Consider the following 25,820-nt stretch of genomic DNA (forward strand, 5'->3'; position numbering starts at 1 on the left):
GCCCAGGAGGTTCAAGTTGTGACACATGCACTGCTGACTGATTATGTAATTTAAGGGTATCCATCTACATCTCCTACCACACACTGACATCATACATGCTATAACTGTACAACTGGTAGGGGGGCAGGTATTCCAGCTGCAGCTCCTCCTGCATCCTACACATCCGACCTCACCTCATGTAGGTCAGTGATTACTGATTATGGAGTATTTGCAGAGTGGGGAGAGTTCTGTTCCTTCCTCTTTACCTGGTGTAGGTCAGTGATAGAGCAGCAAGAGGGAAATCTGGAGCAACTTCCAGCTGCTGCACCCTGGCATCCCACTCCACTGAAGATGCTTATGGGGATTGCAAAGACTCCCTCCTATTGTTTTTTTCCTGAACACACCTCCTGGTTCCTTTTTCTAACCAAGCAATGAAGCTGGCCAATCAGCTTCTGAGGGGCTCTGTGAATTTACATTTGTTGACATGTTGCTGGGCAACACGTGGGAGACAAAAGGGAGACTCCCATTACCGTAGCAACAGAAAATGCTAACCTTCCAAACCCTGAAAGAGAGAAGGGACTGTGCTGCTGCCAGTTCCTTGCCTACTCCTGGATGCTCACAGCGGGGATCAGTATGTGGGGGATTAGGTGCTGAAATCACAAGGTAAGTCAGAAAAAATTACACATGCAGAGCAGGAAAAATGTGGTTTGTTTTGTGTTCTTCTAAATCTGCTGTTTAAGCTGCGCAGTTTTCTCTCTTTTACAAAGATGAACCTGAACCATAACTCTGGATCAGAACACTCCTGGTCTTGGGAAAGTTGGGATCTGGATCCAAACTGCAGCATGGCCCTTTAAACCAAAATAAATATTTAGAATAAATAGTCATTGATAGGTTTGTTTCATTACAAGGGTTGCACTTCATCCAGCCCCTTCTGACCTTTGGTTCAGATAATTCTGTTAATTTCTGTAAGGCACCAAGAGAGGAAAAACAGTGAAGTTTCCATTTTACCCACTGAACAAAGCAAACATGAAATTCCTGCTTATGACATTTGCAGTAAAGTGACATTAGAATCATAGAATCATAGGACTGGAAGGGATCTTGAGAGGTCAGCTAGTTCACACTCCCCCACACTCATGGCAGGACTAAGCAGGGCCGCCCAGAGGATTCCGGGGGCCCGGGGTCTTCGGCGGCGGGGGGCCCTTCCGTTCCGGGACCCGCCGCCGAAGTGCCCCGAAGACCCGCGGCGGGAGCCCCCCGCCGCCAAATTACCGCCGAAGCGGGACCCGCCGCTGAAGTGCAGCCCGGTCTTCGGCGGTAATTCGGCGGAGAGGGCCCCACCGCGGGTCTTCGGGGCACTTCGGCGGCGGGTCCCGGAACAGAAGGGCCCCCCGCCGCCGAAGACCGGGCTGCGCTTCGGCGGCGGGTCCCGCTTCCCCCCCGCCCCGGCCCCAGCCTCTTACCCCCGGCTCCCTCCTCACCTGGAGTCTCAGCGCCTCGCCGGAACAGCCGCAGCGTGTGACCGGCGGGGCCTGAGCTCCGCCCCGCTCAGAGCCGCGTGGGGAGGGGGCAGGGCTGGGAGCTCCACGCCGAGCGGAGGCAGCTGAGCTCAGCCCAGAGCTCCCAGCCCCGCCCCCTCCGCATGCGGCTCTGAGCGGGGCGGGGCTAAGGGGCCCCGGCGGAGACTCGGCGCTTGATGCGCTGAGGCTCCAGGAGAGGGGCGGAGGTGGGAGCCTCCGCTGTTCTCTTGGGGGCCCCTGCGGAGCCCGGGGCCCGGGGCAAATTGCCCCCTTTGCCCCCCCCCTCTGGGCGGCCCTGGGACTAAGTATTATCTAGACAATCCCTGACAGATGTTTGTCCAACCTGCTCTTAAAAATCCCCAGTGATAGAGATTCCACAGCCTCCCAGGGCAATTTATTCCAGTGTTTAATCACTCTGACAGTTAGGAAGTTTTTTCCTAATGTCCCACCTGAACATCCTTACTGCAATTTAAACCCATTGCTTCTTGTCCTATCCTCAGAGTTTAAGGAGAATAATTTTTCTCTCTCCTCCTTGTAACAGTCTTTTATGTACATTGTGATCCTTCATCTTGTTAGCCTTCACCAATCCTATTCAACTTATTCATAAATGATCTGGAAAAAGGGGTAAACAGGGAGTTGGCAAAGTTTGCAGATAATACTAAACTGTTCAAGATAGTTAAGACCAAAGCAGACTGTGAAGAACTTCAAAAAGATCTCACAAAACTAAGTGATTGGGCAACAAAATGGCAAATGAAATTTAATATGGATAAATGTAAAGTAATGCACATTGGAAAAAATAACCCCAACTATACATACAGTATGATGGGGGCTAATTTAGCTACAACGAATCAGGAAAAAGATCTTGGAGTCATCGTGGATAGTTCTCTGAAGATGTCCACACAGTGTGCAGAGGTGGTCAAGAAAGCAAACAGGATAGGAATCATTAAAAAGGGGATAGAGAATAAGAAGGAGAATATATTATAGCCCTTATATAAATCGATGGTACGCTCACATCTTGAATGCTGTGTACAGATGTGGTCTCCTCATCTCAAAAAAGATATACTGGTACTAGAAAAGGTTCAGAGAAGGGCAACTAAAATGATTAGGGGTTTGGAATGATTAGGGGTTTGGAACGGGTCCCATATATCATTACCTGTTAGGTTCACTCCCTCTGGGGCACCTGGCATTGGTCACTGTCGGTAGACAGGATACTGGGCTAGATGAACCTTTGGTCTGACCCAATACAGCCGTTCTTATGTTCAGGGGAACTGTGTTGTGTAGCGAATTGAATGCAGGGCCAAGAGTTAGGAATACCTGAGTTATAATCCCATCTCTATTATGTCTTGTTTTGTGGCTTTGGGTGAATCACTTAATCAGTCTGTGCCTCTGTATCTCAAGTTCAGACTCAGTTGATAATACTTCTCTAACTCACAAAGATGTTATAAAAATTAATTCATTAAGCCCTCATCCCTGCACATCAAGCCTAAAAAGCCGAGTGGGAAAGATTCCTGCAGATCTCCCAGTTTGGTGAGTGGAGATGGTGGGAGGATTTGGGTGGGATCCCCACCCCAAATTGATGAATTGGTGATAATTAGGCATGTGGCTTACTGACTGGGAAAGCAGTATATGTATTTTGTGGAGCTCACTTGTACAAGTCTCCTTGACAAAGCTTAAGATAGCGTATGCAAGTGGACACTGAAAGTTAGAAATATTACCTGATGTGTAGGATAGCCACCACTGGCACATAAATTATTGATTGAACCAGATCACATTGAGGATCCTCCAGTAGTTCTAATGATCAGCTGTATAGGTAAGGTGCTGATAAGTGGTTACCAGAAACCAATGTTTCCTATACAATGCAAAAATGATGGCATATAGAAACAAAAACAAAAATACATATGCTCTTTGTTTCATTTTTTCTGAAGTACACTAAGTTTATGCAGATGTACGTAAAAAGAATCCCATCTAAGATTATACCTGATGGAATGGTTGCCCAAATTATTATTTAGCATAATTGGTTTTAATGTAAAATTACCAATTTTTTATTCCAATTGGAATTTTCATTAATCCAGTTACCTGGGACTTGACTGGAAAGAGGAAGGATTTTACTTTAGACCAGATGAAACTATTATTTTATAGCACAGAGCTTGGATGTTTCTTCATTTAACCCATAATATCTGGGGGTATTTCATGCTCTTGCCCTATATTTTTTTTCCATAGGCTCATGAAATGTAATAAGGCCCTTGTATCTGAAGAATTATAAGATAGAATACTAGATAGTGTAAACAAATAAATGAAAAACAACCTCAAACACAGGGAAAGAAAGAAAATGAGGCGAAAGCAAAGTCAAAAGTAGCAAATTGTGAAATCTCCAAAGCAGCATGGGAGCAATTAAGCACTCGATCCAATAAATCTAGTCTATGGCATCCCACACTGGTCACTGCCACAGCCATAAAAAATGTCGACTTCATAGCAAAGAGACTGCACTGTGCTTGGTGCAGAAGCCCAGTTTTTTAAAACAATAAAAAAATAAACTTTTAGGCTGCCATGTGTTAAAGACGCATCACTAATTTATGAGGTAGGATCAGTAAATGACTGATCTGCTACCTATGCAATGATCTTGCACTGTAATCCTGCCAGAGCTCACATGGTGCCTGGCTGGCTTAGTATTTGGACGCTGGCCTCCTAAGCACTGTTTACATACAGCAGGAGGACTCTTCCTTCTACAATATCAATGTCCCAGCAGGACATTAGGGAGTACTGTGTTGCTGGTTCAGATCAGATGTGAAACTGTGCTTTTAGTCATCTGTATTGATTAAGGATCACACAAAATTTTTAATAAAACATAGGGTGTTAAACCTGTTGTCCGAGCGGTATTACACTTCAGGTAATTACATCTGCCTCCCTGATTTTCCCCTAAAGTTTCAATTCAATATGTTGTTCATCTTCATTTTCTTCCCTAAATTGTTGTTTGATGTTTCTGTACACTGTTATCTTTGATTTTAAGAACAAGGGTATCCTGTTTAGGAACATTGGCATTGCCATATTGGATCAGGCCATCTAGTCCAGGCGTTCTCAACTTTTTTCTTTGAATCTCTCCCCAACATACTGTAAAAATTCCAGGGCCCAGAAGGCAGAGGGGCTCTGGGATTCAGCTGCAGGGGGCACATTGGGCCCCCAGCTTCGTACCCCTGGGGTGCACTGGGTCTCTAGGCTCCCAGCTTCAGCCCTGTGGGGTGCTCTCGGTGTCACCATGCCTCAAAGCTGAGACTACCAGATTCAGGACAAACTTCTGAGAAATAGGGCAGACTCATCCCAGACTGGTAGTTATTCTATCATTAGATATACCAATTCCTGGCTCTGCAACTGGCCTCCTGTATGACCTTGGGCTAATCACTTCACATCTCTCTGCTGCTGTTTCCCCTCACACCCTTTGTCTATTTTGTCTTTTTAAATTATAATCTCTTCAAGGCACAGACTGTCTCTTATTATGTATTTGTATATTGCCCTGCACATTGGGGTCCTGATCTTGTCCTGGGCCTCTAATTGCTACTGTGATACAAATAATGAATTATAATAATAATGTTCATGCCTCATGTGATGTTGGAAACATGATTGCAATTTTATAATTTCTATAAAACCCAAATGTGATGTCACAAATGAGATTATAAATTTTACTTTAGCTTGTTTGAGACCCCATTCATTTTCATGGGTTAATGTGAAAATAAATATGCAGTCACAAGTGGGAAATGAAGCCCTCAGACATCAAGTAAAGGATAAGCAGCAAGAGCAGATGAACTCTTATATGATGATGAAAGGAAAAAGGCAACAGGCCAAATTCTACAGGCCTTATTAGGTGAAATTCCCATTAAATTCTGTGGAAGTTTTGACTGATTAAGGACTTAAGTGTGCAGAACTTCAAGTTAGTATTTATAAAACAGAATGTTTTTTGGAAGGTATGATTAATTTTACTTATTTTTCGTTTTATGGTTGAATAAGCAATAGTCTATCCTGGCACCAGGAGACCTTATGTCATGTGATCTTCCAAAAGGCACATATCGTTTTGTGGTTGTGAATTGTCCATGTGGCATTCCTGCTAAGGGAAAAGGTGAAGTGTTGAGGATTACTAGCATTGGCCAATTTAACCCCTTGGTCAGCATAGATGTGTTTTGTTGGCTAGAATTCAGTTAAGGAATCCAAACTCAGAAAATGGCCTGCTAATGGGGTTTGAGGGGTTGTTTACATAAGAGAATCTAGAGAGATTCCAAGTTCCAACAGAGCCATGAAAGAAGTCCACAACCATCAGAATAATAGCCATGTCAGTGAGTTATGCTCCTCCTGAACCTATTGGTGGAACTTTTTCAAACTGAATGCTTGACCCACACATAACAGCTAAAAGAAAATAACATGTATTGGTTATGATGCCATAGTTACAACTTTTGATTAGGATTAGTTAAAAAGTTTGATTTGCTACAGGTCCTGTTCCCCATACAGAACAGGAAGGTGGGTGGTCGAACTTATATTGATTACACACTTTTGATTCTGGGCTGTTATATATAAAGTGTCACTCTCAGCCTGAAGCTGAACTAGCCATTTTATTCCACTTGTTTTTAATTGAATCAGACGAGTCCATTATTTTTAGAATTGCTGCTCTCAGTGGGAACTGCAGGGGGTCTCAGGTATGGGCTAACAGTGCCGTGAGGACGGGAGGTAAGTCGAAATAAGATACGTTGACTTCAGCTACACTATTCCTGTAGCTGAAGTTGCGTATCTTACATCGACCCCCACCCCAGTGTAGACCAGGCCTAAGATAGCAAACCATAACTGGTTTCCAATGTTGTATCATTTAGAAAAGAAAAAAAAGTTTTATTTTACCTTTTATACAGAAACATTAATTCCACAAACTGAATGAATTCAATGTATTTTATGATTTAAGCTAGACAAAGGGGGTTTTGAAGTCTTCAAATACATTTTCAGTTCACACTGAATTTATATTTACTTTCCAACAAACAAATGTCAATTTGGCAGGAAGAAATGTAGACCAAATGGTGTAATCCCCATAAGGAAGAATAATTCTGTAAGTATTTCAACAGCAAGCTTGGAAATCCAACAATAGGTTATATTGTTAATAGGTTGTTTATAGCTTCTTTTATTGTTTTATTCATTGTTAATAATAAAATAGCTTGAGTCAGACAACATTCTTCATGTGGGAATCAGTGTATTGCTTGATGTTACTTTCAAATCCTTTCAGGCAACATAATAATCAATCTGACATAAATCAGTAAATAGAAGAGAAGATGATGAGTACAACCTCACTAGGTTCAGAGACTCTTTGAAACTTAGCTGAACTTTCTGACATTCACTTCCCATGACCCTCCAACAACCCTTATCTCCTCCCTCCATGTGACCCGTTAGTGTCTCCATTTCCTTCATCCCATTAAAAGGCCTTGGCTACCTTCCAACTTGTGTTCAATAGGCAGTCCTCCAAGGAATCCCTTTTCCATTATTTGAAAGGGCCATGTAGTTACAGCTGCCTTATTACTAGGCTTTGTCGGCCAATGAATTCAAATGAGTTCTGGAACCATGTGCTCCTAATGTGGAGCATACCCCACCACACATTCAGTGACTAGAGTCATTTGTGGGGTGAAGAGTTGAACCCCAGGGAAGTAAGAGCCAGAAAATTCAGACCCCTATGAAAGGTAAGGGGCTTGCAGACTCATTATATATACAACTTTTTTTCCTACACTAGATAGTTGGCAGGGAATGGAGAAGTGGATGTTTTCCACATTAAAGTGATGAGGCAAAAGTTCTTGCTCTAAAAAGAACCAGGCTTTCTGCAAACCCACTAAGCTTCTTGTTTATTGTTGATTACTATAGTATCTGGAACTAACTTGTTTATGACCTTTGTATGGCCATTAGTTGGTAGTAATTTTTTTTCACTGGACATTTCAGTTTCACACTCTTGTGATGAATTGGTGTATGCTGGCTAGCAACCCTTTTGATACTGCAGGCAAAAATATCACAGTGACGTATTTTAATGTGCATAGGGACATACAATACAAATATAGCCTCAGAAATTATAGGCTTTTACAGCCTTGTACTTTACAATGTCATTATATAAGCTGTAATGATACATTAGAATTTTAGAGAAGATGATGTTAAACTCGGAATGTATATTTTCCCTAATGTGTTTGCAAGATAGCTGCCTGCATATTTCAAAATAGTTGTTCACAGTCACTTGTTCTTACAAAAATTACAGATTTGCTTTGATGGCATTCCAACCCCCTGTATTCACTCTCCCCAAACCTTTGCATGAGCCAATTTGACTTTGTCAGAGTGAGAAAGTGTCATGATATCCTGGGAATACACAGCCACAATCCATACCAGTAGTGTTAGTGCAACTAACTTGACAGCTATTTGTGGGACTGGCAACAGAAAGAATAACATGCAACTCTGGTGACCATTCATATTTTTATTACTTTTTATGTGTTTTACACTAGCCCCACGAGGCCTCAGTTAGAGATCAGTCCCTGACAGTCCCTGCACTAAAGTGCATACAATCTGTGCTAAATTTACCCATGTGCAGTGGGCCAGTGCAAGGCCTATGCTCTGTGTTAGTCACACTGGAAGACTTAAGTGATGCAAAAGCATTGTCTTCAGCTTCCATTGGGGAGTGAATATCACTCCTAGTATGAATAGCAAACTGCAAAACCCAAATGCTTGAAGCAATAGTCCTAGCAAATAGTCTGTGAGAAACCTCTGGTCTGGAATATGTCCCTGTAAAATATTAAGGGTGGTGTTAGGTCCAGAAAAGCGATCCTACTTTGGCTTTTGTCATTTTTGTGTTTCTATTACTAGTTAATGGCAAGGATGACTAGACTCCTGCATTTGAGTTCTTCTTATGTTGTGTCTTTAAGTATTGAATACCACTAAGTAAAAATTATCAAATAATTTTGAATAACTAACAAATTGTTAAAAGTCTAACTCTCTGTGGATAATTTGCAAATAGAAAAGGGAGCTAAATTTGTCAAATAGTGTGTTGAGAATGGTATTCACATAGCTCACCTGGCATTTAATAGGACTCGCATGTAAAGTACATACATATATCAAGGGGACAATTTACAGAAACTATAAGAAAGGCAAAAATCCCAATTTTGAAACATGCTGAGAGCTGAATTCTTGAAGGTGAATAGCCACGTCCTTTGCTTCAGAATTTGCTCCCTCTTGTGACTGGCCAGAGCCTGACTCTGGGACCATTAGGAAGGAGAATGGTCAGATAGTTGGAAGATCTAGATTTTATTCCTGGCACTGCCACAGACTTGTTATGTGAGCTTGTGTCAGTCACTTAACCGCTCTGTGCCTCAGTTTCTTCATCTGTTAAGTAGTGATAACAGTGCTTATCCTACATGCTTGTTGTGAAGCTTAGGGTACGTCTTCACTATCCGCCATATCAGCGGGTAGCAATCGATTTCTCGGAGTTCGATATATCGCGGCTCATCTAGACGCGATATATCGAACTCCAAACGCGCTCCTGTCGACTCCGGAACTCCACCACCGTGAACGGCGGTGGCGGAGTCGACGGGGGAGCCGTGGGCGTTGATCCCGCGCCGTGAGGACGGGTAAGTAATTCGAACTAAGGTACTTCGACTTCAGCTACGCTTTTTGCGTAGCTGAAGTTGTGTACCTTAGATCGAACCCCCCCGCCCCAGTGTAGACCAGGCCTTAGTTCATTCATGTTTGTAAAAGACTTTGAGATCTTCTAATGTCAAGTACTACCAAGGTACAAAGGATTATGGTTGTTAAATATGTAGATGCAGCAGAAGATGCATTTATCTGAGATGGTATTTCACTGATTTTAACAGGTTTAGTGTTCAGAGCATAGGACTAGTAGTTAGGAAGTACACAGTTCGTTTTTTGTCTTTTCCACTGACACTCTGAAGCTTTGGGCAAGTCACTTAACATCTCTTTATCAGTTTCCCTTGCTGTAAAATCGGGACAATAAAGCTTAGCTTTCAACCAGTGAAGTTTAATTAATCAACGATTTAGTGTTTTGAAATTGTGAAGCAACTTGAAATTTGATATAAATGCTAAGTAGCAATCTCATTAAAAGCTGCTGGGATGTTCATTGTACTTGGTATTGGTCATGGCAGTGACTGGTCTCTTATGACTAACTGCTAGCAATATATTTCATGATGGTTGCAATATAAGTGATTACATTAATAAACAAGAACACCTCACACCTATATTTGAATACTTAAATCAACACTTAAGCATGGAAAATGGGCAATTTCTTCAAAATCTAAATATCTTCTTAGAAAATGCCTGTTTTACACATTTAAATGTCTATCTGAGTATCCAGATGTGGGATCTGAATATTCTAGTAATGATTCTGATCATGTGAGTCATTTAGCATTTCATGTGCAGTGCTGAACCCTCTGAACTCTTAGTAAAGTAGAGCATATTGAGGGTGCTTGGCAGTGCAGCTTATACAGTGCAGTTTTACTCTGAAAAGTGACTCCATAAAAAAAGCACCATGTATCTCTGTTTATTGTGCTTCTTTGTTTTTAATGCCTCCATTTCACGCATATTCCATTTTCTATGTTTACAAGTAAAACTTGCAAGTCTCTCTTGGGTTCTAAAAGTCAAGTTGGGTTCTTTTTCCTGCATATGCATCACCCCCATTAATAAAGTTCATCTTCAACCAAATTGCTCAAGCATAGCCGAGAGCAGAATTTGGCCCTGCTATTAGAATGGGTGTCATAACTATAAAGGGAAGGGTAATAACCCTTCTGTATACAATACTATAAAATCTCTTCTGGCCAGAGTTCACCAAAATCCTTTTACCTGTAAAGGGTTAAGAAGCCCGGGTAACCTGGCTGACACCTGATCCAAAGGACCACTAAGGGGACAAAATATTTTCAAATCTTAGGGAGGGGAGGGAAGGATTTTGTTTGTGCTCTTTGTTTTGGTGGTGTTCACTCTTGGGACTAAGAGGGACCGGACATCAATCCATGTTCTCCAAATCTTTCTGAACAAGTCTCTCATGTTTCAAACTTGTAAGTAACAGCCAGGCAAGGCGTGTTAGTTTATCTTTGTTTCCTCAATTTGTGAATGTTCCCTTTGCTAGAGGGATGTTTATCCCTGTTTTGTTGTAACTTTATAAGGCTAGAGGGGGTTCCTCTGGGCTCTTTGAATCTGATTACTCTGTAAAGTTATTTTCCATCCTGATTTTACAGAGATGATTTTTACCTTTTCTTTTTAATAAAACTCTTCTTTTAAGAACCTGACTGATTTTTCCATTGTCCCAAGACCAGGGGTTTGGGTCTTTGTAACCAATTGGTTAGGATATTATCCTCAGGCCTCCCCAGGAAAGGGGGTGTAAGGGCTTGGAGGGATATTTTTGGGGAAGAGGAACTCCAAGTGGTCCTTTCCCTGGTTCTTGTTAAATCACTTGGTGGTGGCAGTGTACTAAGTTTTAACCTAAGCTGATAGAAATAAGCTTAGGGGGCTTTCATGTGGGTCCCCACATCTGTACCCTAGAGTTGAGAGTGGGGAAGGAACCCTGACAACCGGGTTTGCAATTCCGCTGATGATATGGAACTCAGAGGAGAATCCAGCTCTCACTCCCACAACTGTGCTGTGCTAACAGGTGCAGACATTAATAAAGATTTATTTTTGTCATTAAAGTTCTGTTTCCACAAAGTTTCCCTGAAAATTTCACTTTCAGGAAACCCAGGTTGAAAATTGAGCTCAAGGAGTGTCATTAACTGAAAAACTACAGTTCCAGCAGGAATCTGTATTTTTTATTAGTAGCCAATCATTGTATAAAATTAATCCAAAATGAACAAAATATATGGTTGTGTGATTTTTTTTTATTTAGTTGTTCCCAGAAACCCTTGCTAAAATTACATCCTTGTATCTTGTATCAAAGGATGTACAGTTTGTTTTGTTGCTTTCTCCAAGGAAGTGTTATGATCCAAACTTCATTGCTAATTTAATTTCCCAGTAGCATGGTGAATTTAAAGTTCAATTCAAGAAATACATGTAGTTCAAAACTTCATATTAATGGTTTTATCTAGTCCGTCAGTTACATGTCTTGTATTCTTTTCTTTCATGCAGAATCACCTTCGTCAGCCAGAATGCTGTCCGGATTTTTGAATTTGTTACATCTGTGGCCATGAATTTGTCTTTCAGTCAACACTAAATCAGAAATGCTTGGAAGGATGATGTCAAGGAGATAAAAAGTAAGTTACAGCAAGACATTAGTTTATATGTTACATATGCAAAAATGATCAAAATACAAATCTTAGATCAGATGGAATGGTCAATATTTCCTGTATTTTCTTGAGATGAGGCACATAATATTTCTACCGTGGTTGACTTCAAAGATAGAGTGGGGTTTTTTACTGCAAAACTGGTTTTATGACAGGTCAATTTTTTCAGTATTTTTAATGTTCCTTTTGGGTGGCAGGGGCCCAATTCTCCTCTTACTTACTGATTTTACATCAATATAACTCTACTGCCTACCACAGATTTACTTCAGGTTTAGACTAGTATAAGTGAGAGGAGACTTTGACCTTGCACTCTTATATATAGTTTCAGACACGAGTCGTGTAAAGTTTTTGTTTATCAAACTTAAATGTCATTGATTGTATTGTTGTTCCTTTAGTAAAAATTGGGAATGTATGGTAATCTTTCATGACCAAACTGCCCAAAAGGGTAAGCGGGTTGTGAAACAGGAGATTTCTGTTCTGTTCTCACCTCATCTACTGTCTCTTGCTGTGTGGCCTAGACAAGGGTTAAACTCAGACCTGCTGTAAACAATTAGGTCATTGAAGTGCGCTCACTTACACCACTTCTGAATTTAGTTCTCTATGCCTCAATTCTTCCTCTACAAAATAATACTTCTCTGGAGCACAAGAATCTTGTGAGTATTAACTAATATGTGTAAAGCGCTTTGCGATTCTATAATTATAGGTGCTGTAGCTATGCAAAGTATTATTATTTTAAGAGGGGCATAAAGATGAAAACAGGGGAGGCAAAAACTTGTGCCTCTGAGGAAAACAAGTGAGGGGCAGATTGCTCCTTCCACAAGGAACTCCAAGGAAGGAAAATTATATAAGGGGAATCCTGTGCAGTTACCCCCATGTTGTTTCTTTGTGGGAGGGAAAGCAGATTTCCTTAGGAAGCAAAGGCCTTCTGCACAGAGCTTTTGTGCCTCTGCTTTGATTCGGGGGGCCCAATGGTCCCTCTCCATTATCTGGCACCAGGTTCCAGCGGAGCCGTGCTTCAAGGAAAAGAAAAGCAATTTAGCAATGAGTTCGAGCTTTTTAAAATCACACAGGACAGAAGGGAGAGGATATGATATATGTCTCCCTGGACTGCCCACCCATCCCACACTCATCCGTGGACCTACAGAATGCTATCTGCAGGGTCATGGGTTGATGAAGGGTGGACACTGCTGACGAAGGTCATGCACTAGCACTGGGAAATTTCATGAAGTATCATTTTGGTCAGGAATGAAAGTAACAAATTCTGGGTGATGTTTACAGTTGTATGAAGCTCAGCAGCTTTGATTCACCCGGGTTCATACAAATCTTTTATCCATATTTTGTTTCTCATGGCTGTGCACCCTGCAAGTTTACAGTTTTGAGTTTCAGATGTATATAATAAAATAATTTAGCAGATGACATTGTAGGTCGACCATCTTAGATGGCCTTGCTTATTTGTATGGGACTTGAAAGTATAGCATCACGGTAAGATAAATGGAGTCTACTTTACCCCTGGTTGCCAACCTTTAACAAGAAATAGTGTTTATTAATTTCTTCTTATATAATTTGTTCCAGGATAAAAAAAGAAAAAAGGCAAAACAAAAAAAACTGCAACAAAAAACCCCCACAAACCTCTGCCACTGAAACATCACAATCCGATTGCTGCAAATATGCCTCAACTTGATGCAGCTCCCCTACACTCTGGTAACTTCTAACCTGCGAAGCAAAATCAACAAAAATGAGCATCATATTGAAAAAAGGCAATCTCAAGTAAAGTAGAGAGAACATTCCTGGAACATTGTATTCTTCATGGAAACAACTATAAAGAAAAAGAGTTCGAGCAAGCATAATAAAACTCTGCCAAGTGCTGGAAAGGCCCCTGCTAATATCTCTACCATTCTGCCTTCAAAACAGATTGCAACATCCAGTGTGTCAGATCTTCCCACAGTTTTGCCAGAAATAGTGAGTTTAGATTCCGTAGTAAAAGCAAGCCCTGGGAAAAGAAGACCAGGCACTGTAATAATATCAAAACGGTCAAACACTGCAAGCATGTCTCAGAGTCAGTTGAATCGACCAGTCATTCCATCAAAGAGACCTGGCTTTAGGGTGTGCTATATCTGTGGCAGAGAATTTGGGTCACAATCTCTTGCCATACATGAACCAAAATGCTTGGAGAAGTGGCATATTGAAAATGACAAATTACCAAAGCATCTCAGAAGAGCAGAGCCTGCTAAACCTCAGTCCCTTACTGGTGGCTCCTATGACATTAAGGCTGCAAATGAGGCAGCTTATCAGAGTGCTCAAGCTCAGCTCTTACCCTGTGAAAACTGTGGTCGCACTTTTCTTCCTGATCGTCTCCCTGTGCACCAAAGGAGTTGCAGACCAAAGGATGGTGGCCTGGGCCCTTCAAGCTCTAACCCCCAAAAATCTGTGAAAGGCCCTAGCTCTGGCCTTGTATCTGCAGCACGTACTGATCAGTCTAGTAAAGTTCAACAAACATGTGGGGGTGCACCAGCCATACCAGATAAGGTAAATTATTATGCATACGACCTATGAAAGAGACATGATTGTTTTGCTATAGATACCCCAGAGAGTAGAGATGAGTGAACTTTAATCAGGTCTTAAATTTCAAGGCCTACTTCTTTCAAAGGCATCTTTTTGCTCCATGCAAATTCTTCCCAGCTGAGCAAGGGTGGAGTAAGGGGGGGAATAATGTGTTCAGAAGGGAAGGCATAAAATATTCTAATCCTATTTATCCCTGTTTCTTTGATCTTTCTTGTTGAAAGGAGATATTTGGATTCTCATTTTCCATGTTCCAGTGGGAGATATATCCCCAGAAGAGGCCATTATGCACTTTAGGTCATTAAGAGATTATGTCGAGCTGCTTAAGCAGGCTTTGCATTTTCTAGTATGTTTAAACAGACATCAGATGTTTGTATTTAATTAACACGAGCCCTAATGTTTCCTTGTACTTTAATCATTCCAGAGATTTACATTTTTTAAATGTTAGACTTAACAATGAATAAAATCATTGGGTTTTGCATGTTCAAAGCCCAGCAACTCAGAATACAATGAAAAATAAGTAGACTGCAGTTTTTCCACTGAATTTGATGAAGGAGCCAAGATTAATGGGACCAATTCTAACTCCAATTTATATGCAAGAAGCTACATGAACTTTAACAAAATGGAGCCTATATTTTTTTGTTTCTGTACCAACTTTGGAATGTTACTTTATTTTGGCTGATTTTTTTTTTAAATGCCTACAGTTAAGCATCTAGATCCATAAGTAGGTGCCTAAATGAATGGCCTGATTTTCAAAAGTGCTGAGCATCCAACTTCATTTGATTTCAATGGAGTCACACTACTGTAAAAAGGGAATATGCATGGTCCACTGGTTACCGCATTAGTCTAGCATTCAGGAGGCCCATATTCACATCCTTATTCTGTTACAGATTTCCTACAAGATCAAGTCACTTAGGCTCAGATTTTTAGAAATATTTAGGTGTTGTTCTGCTCAGCAGTGCAGTGCCTAAGTCCCATTTTAGTCACCTTTGAAAATGGGACTTAGGCCTTGCAGTGCTGAGTGGGGCAATGCCTAAATACCTTCATAAATTTGGGCCTTAGTATCTCTGTGTCCCAGTTTCCCATCTGTTTAAAAAAATGTGTGTGGGGAGGGGGCTATAATAGTACTTCCCTACCTCACAGGGGTGTTGTGAGGACAAATACATTAAAGATTGTAAGTCACTCAGATACTACAGTACTAGGAGCTATGATAGATAGACAGTGATGAATAAATAGTAGGGTTCTTCACCACATGTTCACATGGCATAGGATATATGAAGTAATGCACAATATATATGAGTATCTATGGTTATAGAAAAAAATACATTAACCTTGTATTGTTACATTGTATTATCAACCAAAAACTTGTATCATTATGTAATATAGTGTAACTGTACAATGAACTATTATTATAATGCATATGAGTTAAAGTTACTCTTTGCGTATAATTTCATGTTTAATGAAGAAGAAAAATTAATTAAGAGAAATGTTTTTTAAATTAAAAGAAGTCAATAATTATAGTGATGTAGAGAAAAGATTCTATGGAAAAAGTCACTTTGTACAAATGTTACCCTCTTACTCAACAGATGTGTGTACATTCAGACACATCTGTTGACTTGATTGGCAAAAATAAGTTATTACTGCCTTTTACTCCTCTTAATACTGCACAGTCAGTGTAGCCAAGATGACGTGAACTGGATTTTAATCTTTCTTGTGCATCATTACTTTGTTTACTTAGTTCCAGTCAGTTACACCTGTTCATTCCACTGACATTGATGGGGGCTGTACAGGTCTGACTGACAGTGTAATAATATTAGTGATGATGCACAAGAAGGAAAGAACCCAGCTTGATTTTCAGGTCTGAGGCTGAGGGCTGGTCCACACTAGCTCTTTAAATCGAATTTAGCAGCGTTAAATTGAATTAAGCGTGCACCCGTCCACACCAGGAAGCCATTTAATTCGACATAGAGGGCTCCTTAGTTCGACTTTGGTACTCCACCTCGACAAGGGGAGTAGCGCTAAATTCGACATGGCTATGTCGAATTAGGCTAGGTGTGGATGCTAATCGATCTTAGTAGCTCCGGGAGCTATCCCACAGTGCAACACTCTGTTGACGCTCTGGACGCCAGTCGGAGCTTGGATGCTCTGACCAGCCACACAGGAAATGCCCCGGGAAAATTTGAATTCCTTTTCCTGTCTGGACAGTTTGAATCCCATTTCCTGGTTGCTCATCGGGGCGAGCTCAGCAACACCAGCAACGATGCAGAGCTCTCCAGCAGAGGAGTCCAGGCAATCTCAGACTAGAAAGAGGTCCCCAGCATGGACTGACCGGGAAGTCTCAGATCTGATTGCTGTGTGGGGCGATGTGTCTGTGCTTTCGGAGCTGCACTCCAGCAAACGGAATGCAAAGACCTTCGAGAAGGTCTCCAAAGCCATGAGAGACAGAGGATACAGCCGGGATGCAATGCAGTGCCGCGTGAAAGTCAAGGAGCTGAGACAAGGCTACCAGAAACTCAGAGCGGCAAACGGACGCTCCGGAGCCCAGCCCCAGACATGCCGCTTCTGCGAGGCACTGCATGCCATTCTCGGTGGGTCTGCCACCACTGCCCCACCAGTGTGCGTGGACTCTGAGGATGGGATAGTGTCGACGGACCGTTCCTCGGAGATGTTCGCGGACGGGGAAGATGAGGAGGACGAGGCAGTCGACGGCACTTTCCCCGACAGCCAGGATCTCTTCCTCACCCTCTCTGAGATCCCCTACCAACCCTCCCCAGACGTTACCATGGACCCTGAATCGGGAGAAGGATCAGTCCGTAAGTGCTTTAATCAAGTTAACATTTATTTATTAAAAGCAGCTAAGACCAACGAGTTAACATTTTTTTAGTAACTAAACAGGCAGAGACATTAGGAGAACAGAAGGTCTACATACAGGGGGATGGAACTTTTATCTTCATAAGAGATCTCCAGGAAACTCTCCTGGAGGTAATCTGAAAGTCTATGCAGGAGGTTCCTTGGCAGAGCTAGCTTATCGTGTGCCCCGAGGTAGCACACTTTGTCGTGCCATGCTATAAGCTGGAACTCCGGGACCATTGCCCTCATGAGCATGGCAGAGTAGGCCCCTGGGTTGTGGTGGCTTTCTTCCAGCATGCGCGCTGTCTCTGCCCGTGAGACTCTCCTCAGGGTGATCTCTCTCGCACACTCCTGCATGAAATTAGAGTAATTGGGGTACTATTAGTAATGGGAGCGCTTAACTGTTCCTTTGCATAACAAGAAGCCTCACTTAACAGCCACGTGCTGCAGTCTACAGAGTGGCAGCATACAGGGATCTTTCCCAGTGAACAGCCGCGAGGGGGTGCAACAGGGGCCGAGTTTATGCTTTCAGGATTGCCTGCATCAAGAGGACAGAGCTGTACATTCACTTCTGTGAATCCAAAAGTGTTTGGCTTACCATGCCTTGCTGCTACACGAATTCTTCTTTCCTGCAAAGGTTCTCTGATCTGCAGCCCAATACACCAGGCAATGAAAGCGCATTCAGAGAAATCGAACTTTCCATTAGTGAGTGCGCATGAGACAGGTGCTGTGCATACTCTTGTTCACAGACACCGAGTAGACTATGTTTCTTTGTTTAAAAATGTATCATTGTAAGAAATTCACTACCTTTTTGACATCACACAGGTGCAACTGTATCACGACCTGATCCACCATGCCCCTCACAGATGATGGCGCAAACTAGAAGGCGTAAGAAAAAGACAAGGGACGAGATGTTTGCTGAACTTATGGGCTGCTCCAGAGCCGAGGCGGACCAGCAGAGCCAGTGGAGGGAGAACCTCACTCAGCAGCACCGCTCACTCTGCGAACGGGAGGACAGGTGGCGTCAGGAGGACCAGCACGCGACTCAAACGCTGCTTGGACTAATGAGGGAGCAAACGGACACACTCAGGCGCCTTGTCGATGTTCTGCAGGACCGCAGGCAGGAAGACAGAGCCCCCCTGCACTGTATCTGCAACCGCCCACCCCCGTCTCAAACTCCAATCCCCCCCTCATCAAAAATAACAAGAAGGAGGGTCACCAGGGGCCGTGAAAACTGTCACTGCACCACAGGACAGTGTTAAATTACCCAAAAGCTATCAGTCACTACATTTTGAAAAGTCCTTCCCTTACTGTGTTGTTGATTATTAAAAGTAGTTTTCTGTTACTTACTTTTTCCGTCATGGTTTTTTACACAACGCTGTGTTAGATGTCTTGGGTGGGTCGTTGGGTGGTTGAGGGGGTAGTGTAATGCATAGAACAGTCACCTTTAGCAGGGTACAGAGACGGGGGCTGGATCAGCAGCATGTCACACACACAGTGCAGTCAGTAGGCGGTTAGCTGGTATGGGAGGTGGTTTGCAGGTTTTCTGTCGTTGGGGGTGGTACGTGCATTTGTAGCGGGGGAGGGGGGTTACAGATGTCATGCAACGGTCCCTGTAATGGACCGCAGAGCCACGCAGCAGAGGAATCTGTATCCATCCTCCCCCGCAACAAGGCCACATAGCCCCCGCACACAGAGTCCAAAAAAGGAGGGATGGCAGGATCCGTTGAAACAACCAGTCCGGCACTGCTGACCGGTCTGGGAGCGGGAGCATGTCAAACCTCGACTTTAGAGGCGGTCTTTACATGACCACACACCCTACCCAGCACAGTGTGCTTCCCAGTTTCAACCCTTTAACGCAAAGTCATCAATAAAGACACCGTTGTAAAGCTACAGTGGAGCACGTACTTTAATTTTTAAATGTGTGTTAGAAGTTGGGGAAGCGGGGTGGACGGGGTATGTAACTGCAGAGGCTAGTCAACAGTAACTTGGTAAAGAAACAGGGGCAGGTTCAGCTTCTCTGTGAAGAAACTGAACAGTCACAGTTCACGCTGCTGGCTGCTCGCTGGTACTTGAAGAATTCCTTGTCGCTGTGCAAGGTGCCTGCATAGGGCGTGACGAGCCAGGGCATTAGCGGGTAGGCTGGGTCCCCTAAGATCAGTATGGGCATCTGCACATCCCAAGCGTTATTTTGTGGTCCGGGAAGAAACTACCTTCCTGCAGGCGTCTAAGCAGACCAGAGTTCCAGAAAACATGCGCGTCATGAACTTTGCCAGGCCACCCAACGTTGATGTTGGTAAAACGTCCCCCATGGTCCACCACTGCTCACAGCACCATTGAAAATTAGCCAAATTTCTCAGCAGCTGACTGTGGAAGAGGTGGACGATAAGTTGCGAGGAGCTGACAGCGGCCACAACTGCAGCGGGATCCGTGCTCGCAGAGCTGTGGCGCGCGCGCTGTCACTGAGAAGAAAAGTGCACGAACAGATTGCCAGCTGGCGCTTTCAGGGAGGGATGCTGGGCATGATTGACGGTTCAATGATGACAGTTACCCAAAACCACCCTCCACACAATTTCCCCCCCCCAGCATGCATTGGTGGGAAATCCCAGCATTCCAATGGGCGGCGGGGAGTGCGGGAACTGTGGGATAGCTTCCCACAGTGCACCGCTTCAAAAGTCGACGCTTCGCCCGTTACTGTGGACTCACACAGTCGAATTAGTGTATTTATTGTGGATACACAACTTCGACTTCATTAGGTCGATTCCAGAAATTCGAATTAAGATGAATCGAAATAGTCTTGTAGTGTAGACGTACCCTGAGTTTGCAGTGTTGGCCACTAGAGAAGAAATCTCTTCACTGGTGAATTGAATATATCTAGTATGGGAATTCTTCAACAGTAATAGACAAGGAACCATACACTGCATTTTTACATTTACAGAACCTCTTTTCTGTGTAGACCTGCACTTTAAAAGCAGAGATGGGAGTGGAAAGAGAGAGAAAATTATAATGGGAACATCATCTCAATCATCTGAGTAGCATAAAGACCAGACAAGAAATAGACCATCTGTAGAGCTTAATTTTTAGTCATCTTGTCCATTTTTCACTGTATTTTTCCAGCAAATACTTGTAACTATTGTTCACTTTGCCAGCTACACAATGATTTACTAATGTGTTAATATTATGTTAAAAATAAATAATGGCTAATTAAGTAATAGCAAACAGCTTTGCTCCATAGAGGGAAAGTGCTGGGCTGGTGGCAGGAGACGATTGGAAAGTACAATATGCAGTCATACTTAGTTAATGCAAAGTAGAAAGAGCTGCATCCCAGCCCTGTTCACCTGAGGGAATGTTGCCTGAGGGCATGTCCTTTGAGGGACAGGAGAAGGATCAGAAGAAATTAATAGAGGGCTTCTTGGTGGGGAAAATAATCCTGGGCAGTCCATGTTATGTTTATCCAAACTTCTTTGGTCCAGAATCAGCAAGTCAATTAAGCACATGTGTAAAATCAACCGTTTTGCTGAATCAGGTCCTTTTATGAATATTTAGTAATATATATATATTAAAAGAGCCTCTCTGCCAACCCTTACATTAACTTTTATAATCAGAGACCATCAATACTCCAAAGTACGTAAACTTGCATACCCCAATTCTGGGCTAGCACTAGCCAGAGGAACCTCATGGCTGCTCTAATTTGTCCCTGTCGCCAGTGGTCTAAAGGAGCCATTACAACTGAGTATCACTGAAATGAAGGGATGTCCTGCCACACACGTTCCCCTTGCCAAGTCCCCTGTGCAGGGAGTTGGATCAGAGGGTGAGGTAGGGACAGTTATACAGACTCTGCACCAGCTGGGGATTCCGCCATGCTGGGAAATCCTGAACCAGTTGGTACCATTAAAGCACCTCTTGGGCTCTTATGTGCGACCAAAGCAGCATAAAGCAACCACGGAGAAGCAAAGGATCTGGCCCACTGTTTTTATGTTAGCTCTGATTTTCTTCTAATCCTCCGCCAAATCTTTTGTCCAGCTGTAGAGAAAGCTAGTTGGTGTGTTACTGATTTGTTAGTTTAAAGTTGTTTTTTAATCCAAAGTATGAATTTTAATGGAAACTATGGACTCATTTACATTAATTGGGTCTCACTGTATATAAACCAAACAATAGCCTATGCCTAATTGACTTTCAGGGATTAAATCAGTTCTGAAATCCCTCTTCTTGGAGCCTATTTGGATTATATAGTGATACATTAGATGTTGTTAGTAAGGCTCATAATTATATTCTTTAAATCCAGTCCGGTACAACAGAGAATGCACTACTCTTTCATAGAAAAAAATGGTTGCTACTTCCTATGCAGATTGATATTAATTAAGTGCTATAAATGTTCTTTTTCTGTTTTCTTTGGCAACAGATGGTGATAACTTTAATCCTAAAATCCCACCAGCTGGATCTCTAGCATCTGGTGCTGCCATCTGCTGTTTATTCCCTACTGTAATATTTTACCCAAAAAATAAAAATGTTAGCCACCTCTCTCTTCTGCAAAAAGAACAGGAGTACTTGTGGCACCTTAAAGACTAACAAATTTATTTTAGCATGAGCTTTCGTGAGCTGCAGCTCACTTCTTCGGATGCATCTTTTTCTTTTTGCGGATACAAACTAACACGGCTGCTACTCTGAAATCTCTCTTCTGCATTACTGTACATCTTAATACAGAATCAGTCTGGTACTCCAGCAAAATCTTTACACCATTCACCTGATCTTTCACAAAACTGTGTAACCAGTTCATAGAATTAGAACTTTTTCAAATAGCATGTATTGCCAAACAACATGGGCCTGCTCCTGCTCGCATTGAAGTAAATGACAAACTCTCCATTAATTTCAGCAGGAGCCAATTTGGACACTTTGTTAGAAGGTAATTCACAAAAATATGAGGAAATAGTAAAGGATAGATAAAAATGGACAATGGTGGGTGTGGAGGTTCCCCTCTCTCCTCTCTATATAAGTACCCTGCACTTTACTTCTGAGTTTTAAAAAGGTAGCAGTTTTAGAATAAAATGGAAAACTCAGACAATTCCCATGCAGTTACATAGGCATTTATCTACAGTGTCAAACAGAATTACCTTTTTGTTACTGCACTTAACTAGATAAATATAGGGGTCAGTTCTGGCTTCCGTTCTACACCATTCCTGTCAATATGGCCAATCCCCCACTGAAGTCAGTATGATAGCCTGTGACAAGGAGACAATCTTTCTGTTACTAATAAGATTCATACTAGAGACTTCCATCCCTTATGCTAATATCCTTAACTGTCGGACAGGTTGGGATGGGTGAAAAAAAGTCTACTTTCCAATTCTAGGAGCCTGATTGTTCTATTAATCTTTTCTACTTCTTTCGGTGCTCCATTGTTCATATGTGTGCAGCGCTGGTCAGAATTCTGGTCCCCTGTCATTCAGTTAGGTAGATAATTCGATGAGTGGGAACTTTTGGTTCTTCCAGTACTAGATGAAAAATTATTATGCTCTTAAGGGAAGTTTGCGACCCAGTCAAATTGAATGCACCATAACAAACCAAAAATGTACCTCTAAGGTAAGTACCATGTTCTACAAAACAGGCTTGGAAAAAGAAATTACATATTTTGTTCACTGTTGAAAATATATAGCCTTTGAGTTTAATACTTGTATTCATGGTAGTGAAGATAATAAATGGTCATAACCTTGTAAAAAAGGACACTCACAAGAAGAGGGTCTTAATGACTTTGTCAGGTATTTGTAGCTATTTTTATAAGGACATATTTCCTCATGACACTGGGCATTAATTTTTTACAAGTGAAAAACAAAACCGTGAACAGTAAGTAGCAGACTATTAAGTCACTGTCCTGTGAGTAGTCTGGGTTGGAAAATTCCTTGAACTGGGATCTGATGATTTCCAAAAATAATTTACTTCCAAACAACGATCATTCCAGATGTGACATTTGGGCAAGACAGTTTAAGGAGGAATAGAAATGGATGTTAAATACCAGTGGTTTTAAAAATCCCAATGAAACTCACCATCCCAGAGATTCCATAGTTTAACAATCATCTCTTATTACAAATAGCCAGGATAATTCTCTTTCATATTTTGTATTTTAGTTAGCTGTGGTACGTGTATCTGTGGAGGTGGGAGAAAATTTAACATGTAGCATGGGCTCAGGTCAGGGATCGTTCCAACCTGAAGGTGATCTAATTCAGTTCTGATGTTTCCCTCTGATCTTCAGTTTTCTTTAGAAAAATATTTGCATGCTGTTGAAAATTACAATAAGGAGCCATTTTTTTTACCTTTTTTTTAAAGTGATTTTTTAGCATCTGAACAAAGTCCAAATGCTACATTTCTGGCTACAGAACAAATACAGCTTTTATCAGACTTCCCTACACTCCTCCAGCTATGATCTGGAGGGACAATTTCCAGGGCGTGGTTAGATATGCTTATTCAGTCTCTAGCCTTTCTGCTGAGAGTGCCAGAAAGAGTGCCAACTGCAACAGTGAGTTTTGTCATGTGGATGTCTTTTTGTGACGTGGCTGGCATGGGACTGAGACTACTAACTCGTTCTGACATAAGCCACTAAGCAGCCCTTCAATGGCAACTTTTTGCAGCATTGTAGCTCTGTGTAGTATATGAAAGCTTGTGCCTTCCACCAACAGAAGTTGTTCAAATAAGAGATATTATCTCAATCCCCTTGTGTCTATCCAATAGTAATGACAGTCAGTCACTTCAGAATGAAAGTGTGGTAGATCTGAGATAAAAGTTTACCCCACTCCCCTAAGGAAACATTTTTAAAGAAAAAGCTATTTGCTTTGATGATGACCCTTTTGTGTTCCCCCCATTATCACTGGAGGTATCTTATTTTAAATAATTATTTTCTCCTGAGTCAAACTACTCTTTTTCTGCTTGAGCCCATACTTAAACCATATTTTTTTATTTAGCATACCGATCCACTGCCATGGGCATGACTGTGATGGTAAGAGTAGAAGGCTTTAAATATAACCAGTTGAAGAGTAATGAAGTGACATCCATGAATGTTTAGCCCAGAGTCTGGAGCACCTGCTCAAGTGGCCATTTAATAAATGAGGGACCTTTATGGGTTTAAGGCCTGAACCAAAGCTCACTGAAGTCAAGAGAAAGACTCCCATTGATTTTCATGAGCTTTAGATCAGTTCCTTAAAATGGTCATTTTCCATTAAAATAATTACTGTCTAAAATGAATTCTGAAAACAATCATGCTTCTTTACTGCAATTGTTGTTTGCAGCCACCAGTGATCAGACGGCCACCCACAGTTGTTTGTTACATATGTGGCCGTGAGTTTGGAACTAAATCTATTGGCATCCATGAACCACAATGTCTGAAAAAATGGCATAACGAGAATGACATGCTACCCAAACATTTACGAAGACCTGAACCTAAAAAGCCAGAAGTCAGATCCTTAGGAGGTAAGCTACAGACCAAACAAAAGGAACTGGGAGGATGTAAGTTGGAAAAAAATAGGTTTAAAGAGAGCTAAATGTTTTACATGTCATTTTGTCTTCATTAATATGAAACTATCTACTCACGATAGAGTTTAGCTTGTTTAAATCATCCTATTTTTTCTTTTGCCAAATCAGTGTCAGTTAAAGGTGCTCTGTCTCTCTCAAGTAATGACCCCTTATATGTCAATCACTTTTGAGTCTAAAACCAGTCATTTGCAATCTTCATAACTAAGCCCTTCACTGGGATTACTTTTGGCTACTTTCTGCACCATAGGAAGGCACATTTTCAAGCAGGACAAGAACAATATGCAAGTACGACTGTTACAGGGTTCAGAGTGCAATCCAGACCAGTGAGAGTGTGACTGTGGTTGCTGGAGGGGCCACACTGAGAATGCTCAATCCGAGTGAACTGCAAAGAATGGGGCAAATCCCCCAAACTGTTGGTTTATTCTTATAATTAGATTAACCAAGCCAGTCACAAAACAGTTTCTGTAATACCTTACTGGTTACCAAGAAGCTAAAATACAGTTCCCATTAAGCAATCCAGCCTTTGGCTCCCACCCAGACAGCCAGGTCAAGTATGGTGTGGATTACTTAAAATCTTATTATCCATATATAAAGTTCTACCAATCCCAAGAGATTGGACACACTACCTACCAGGTCAATGAATATTTCAGATTTTACCCAAATATACTCTTACAGCCAATTTTTATTAACTAATGTAAGATGTATTTAAAAAGAAAAGAAAGTGTTTCCGTGGTTAAAAGATCATTATACATACAGATATGAATAAAGTTCTTAGGTCATAGCAAAGATGGTGAGCTGCTGATTTGCAAAAACCCCTTCCAGAATCAGTTTAATAACAGGCAGTCCATGTATAGACTTTGTTCAAATTCTTCTATAAGAATCTGCAGGGACAGTTCAGGGTACCAGGAGACCTCAGTCTTGTGGCTTGAACTTCCCCTGACAAAGTTTAAGCAGATCTGAGATGGCAAGGATCAGGCCCTAGAGTTCTTTTATAGTCCTCTAGCAGGCTATGATAACCTTTTGACAGCAGATAACACAGTGAGCATTCCTTGAATGAAAAATAGATAATGCACATCGTTGCTTTGAAGTAAATCTCTATTTATGAGACACAGACCAGTAAAAA

The 25,820-nt window shown here is 41.9% G+C and overlaps 1 protein-coding gene across 2 annotated transcripts in view; it reads left to right on the forward strand.

Annotated features, from left to right (window-relative positions):
- The first annotated feature begins 513 nt into the window (after window positions 1–513).
- The window catches only part of LOC123373292 (zinc finger protein 474-like), a 58,643-nt gene continuing 33,336 nt past the window's right edge, over window positions 514–25,820 (forward strand). For both annotated transcript variants that reach the window (XM_045022222.1, XM_045022221.1), the window contains exons 1-4: window positions 514–642; window positions 11,616–11,740; window positions 13,343–14,296; window positions 24,454–24,634. In XM_045022222.1, coding sequence (XP_044878157.1) covers window positions 13,577–14,296; window positions 24,454–24,634 — 901 coding nt within the window. In that variant the 5' untranslated portion in view covers window positions 514–642; window positions 11,616–11,740; window positions 13,343–13,576. The remainder of the gene's footprint in view (window positions 643–11,615; window positions 11,741–13,342; window positions 14,297–24,453; window positions 24,635–25,820) is intronic.

The sequence above is a fragment of the Mauremys mutica genome, chromosome 6 (genome assembly GCF_020497125.1).
Source record: "Mauremys mutica isolate MM-2020 ecotype Southern chromosome 6, ASM2049712v1, whole genome shotgun sequence".
Classification (NCBI taxonomy): domain Eukaryota; kingdom Metazoa; phylum Chordata; order Testudines; family Geoemydidae; genus Mauremys; species Mauremys mutica.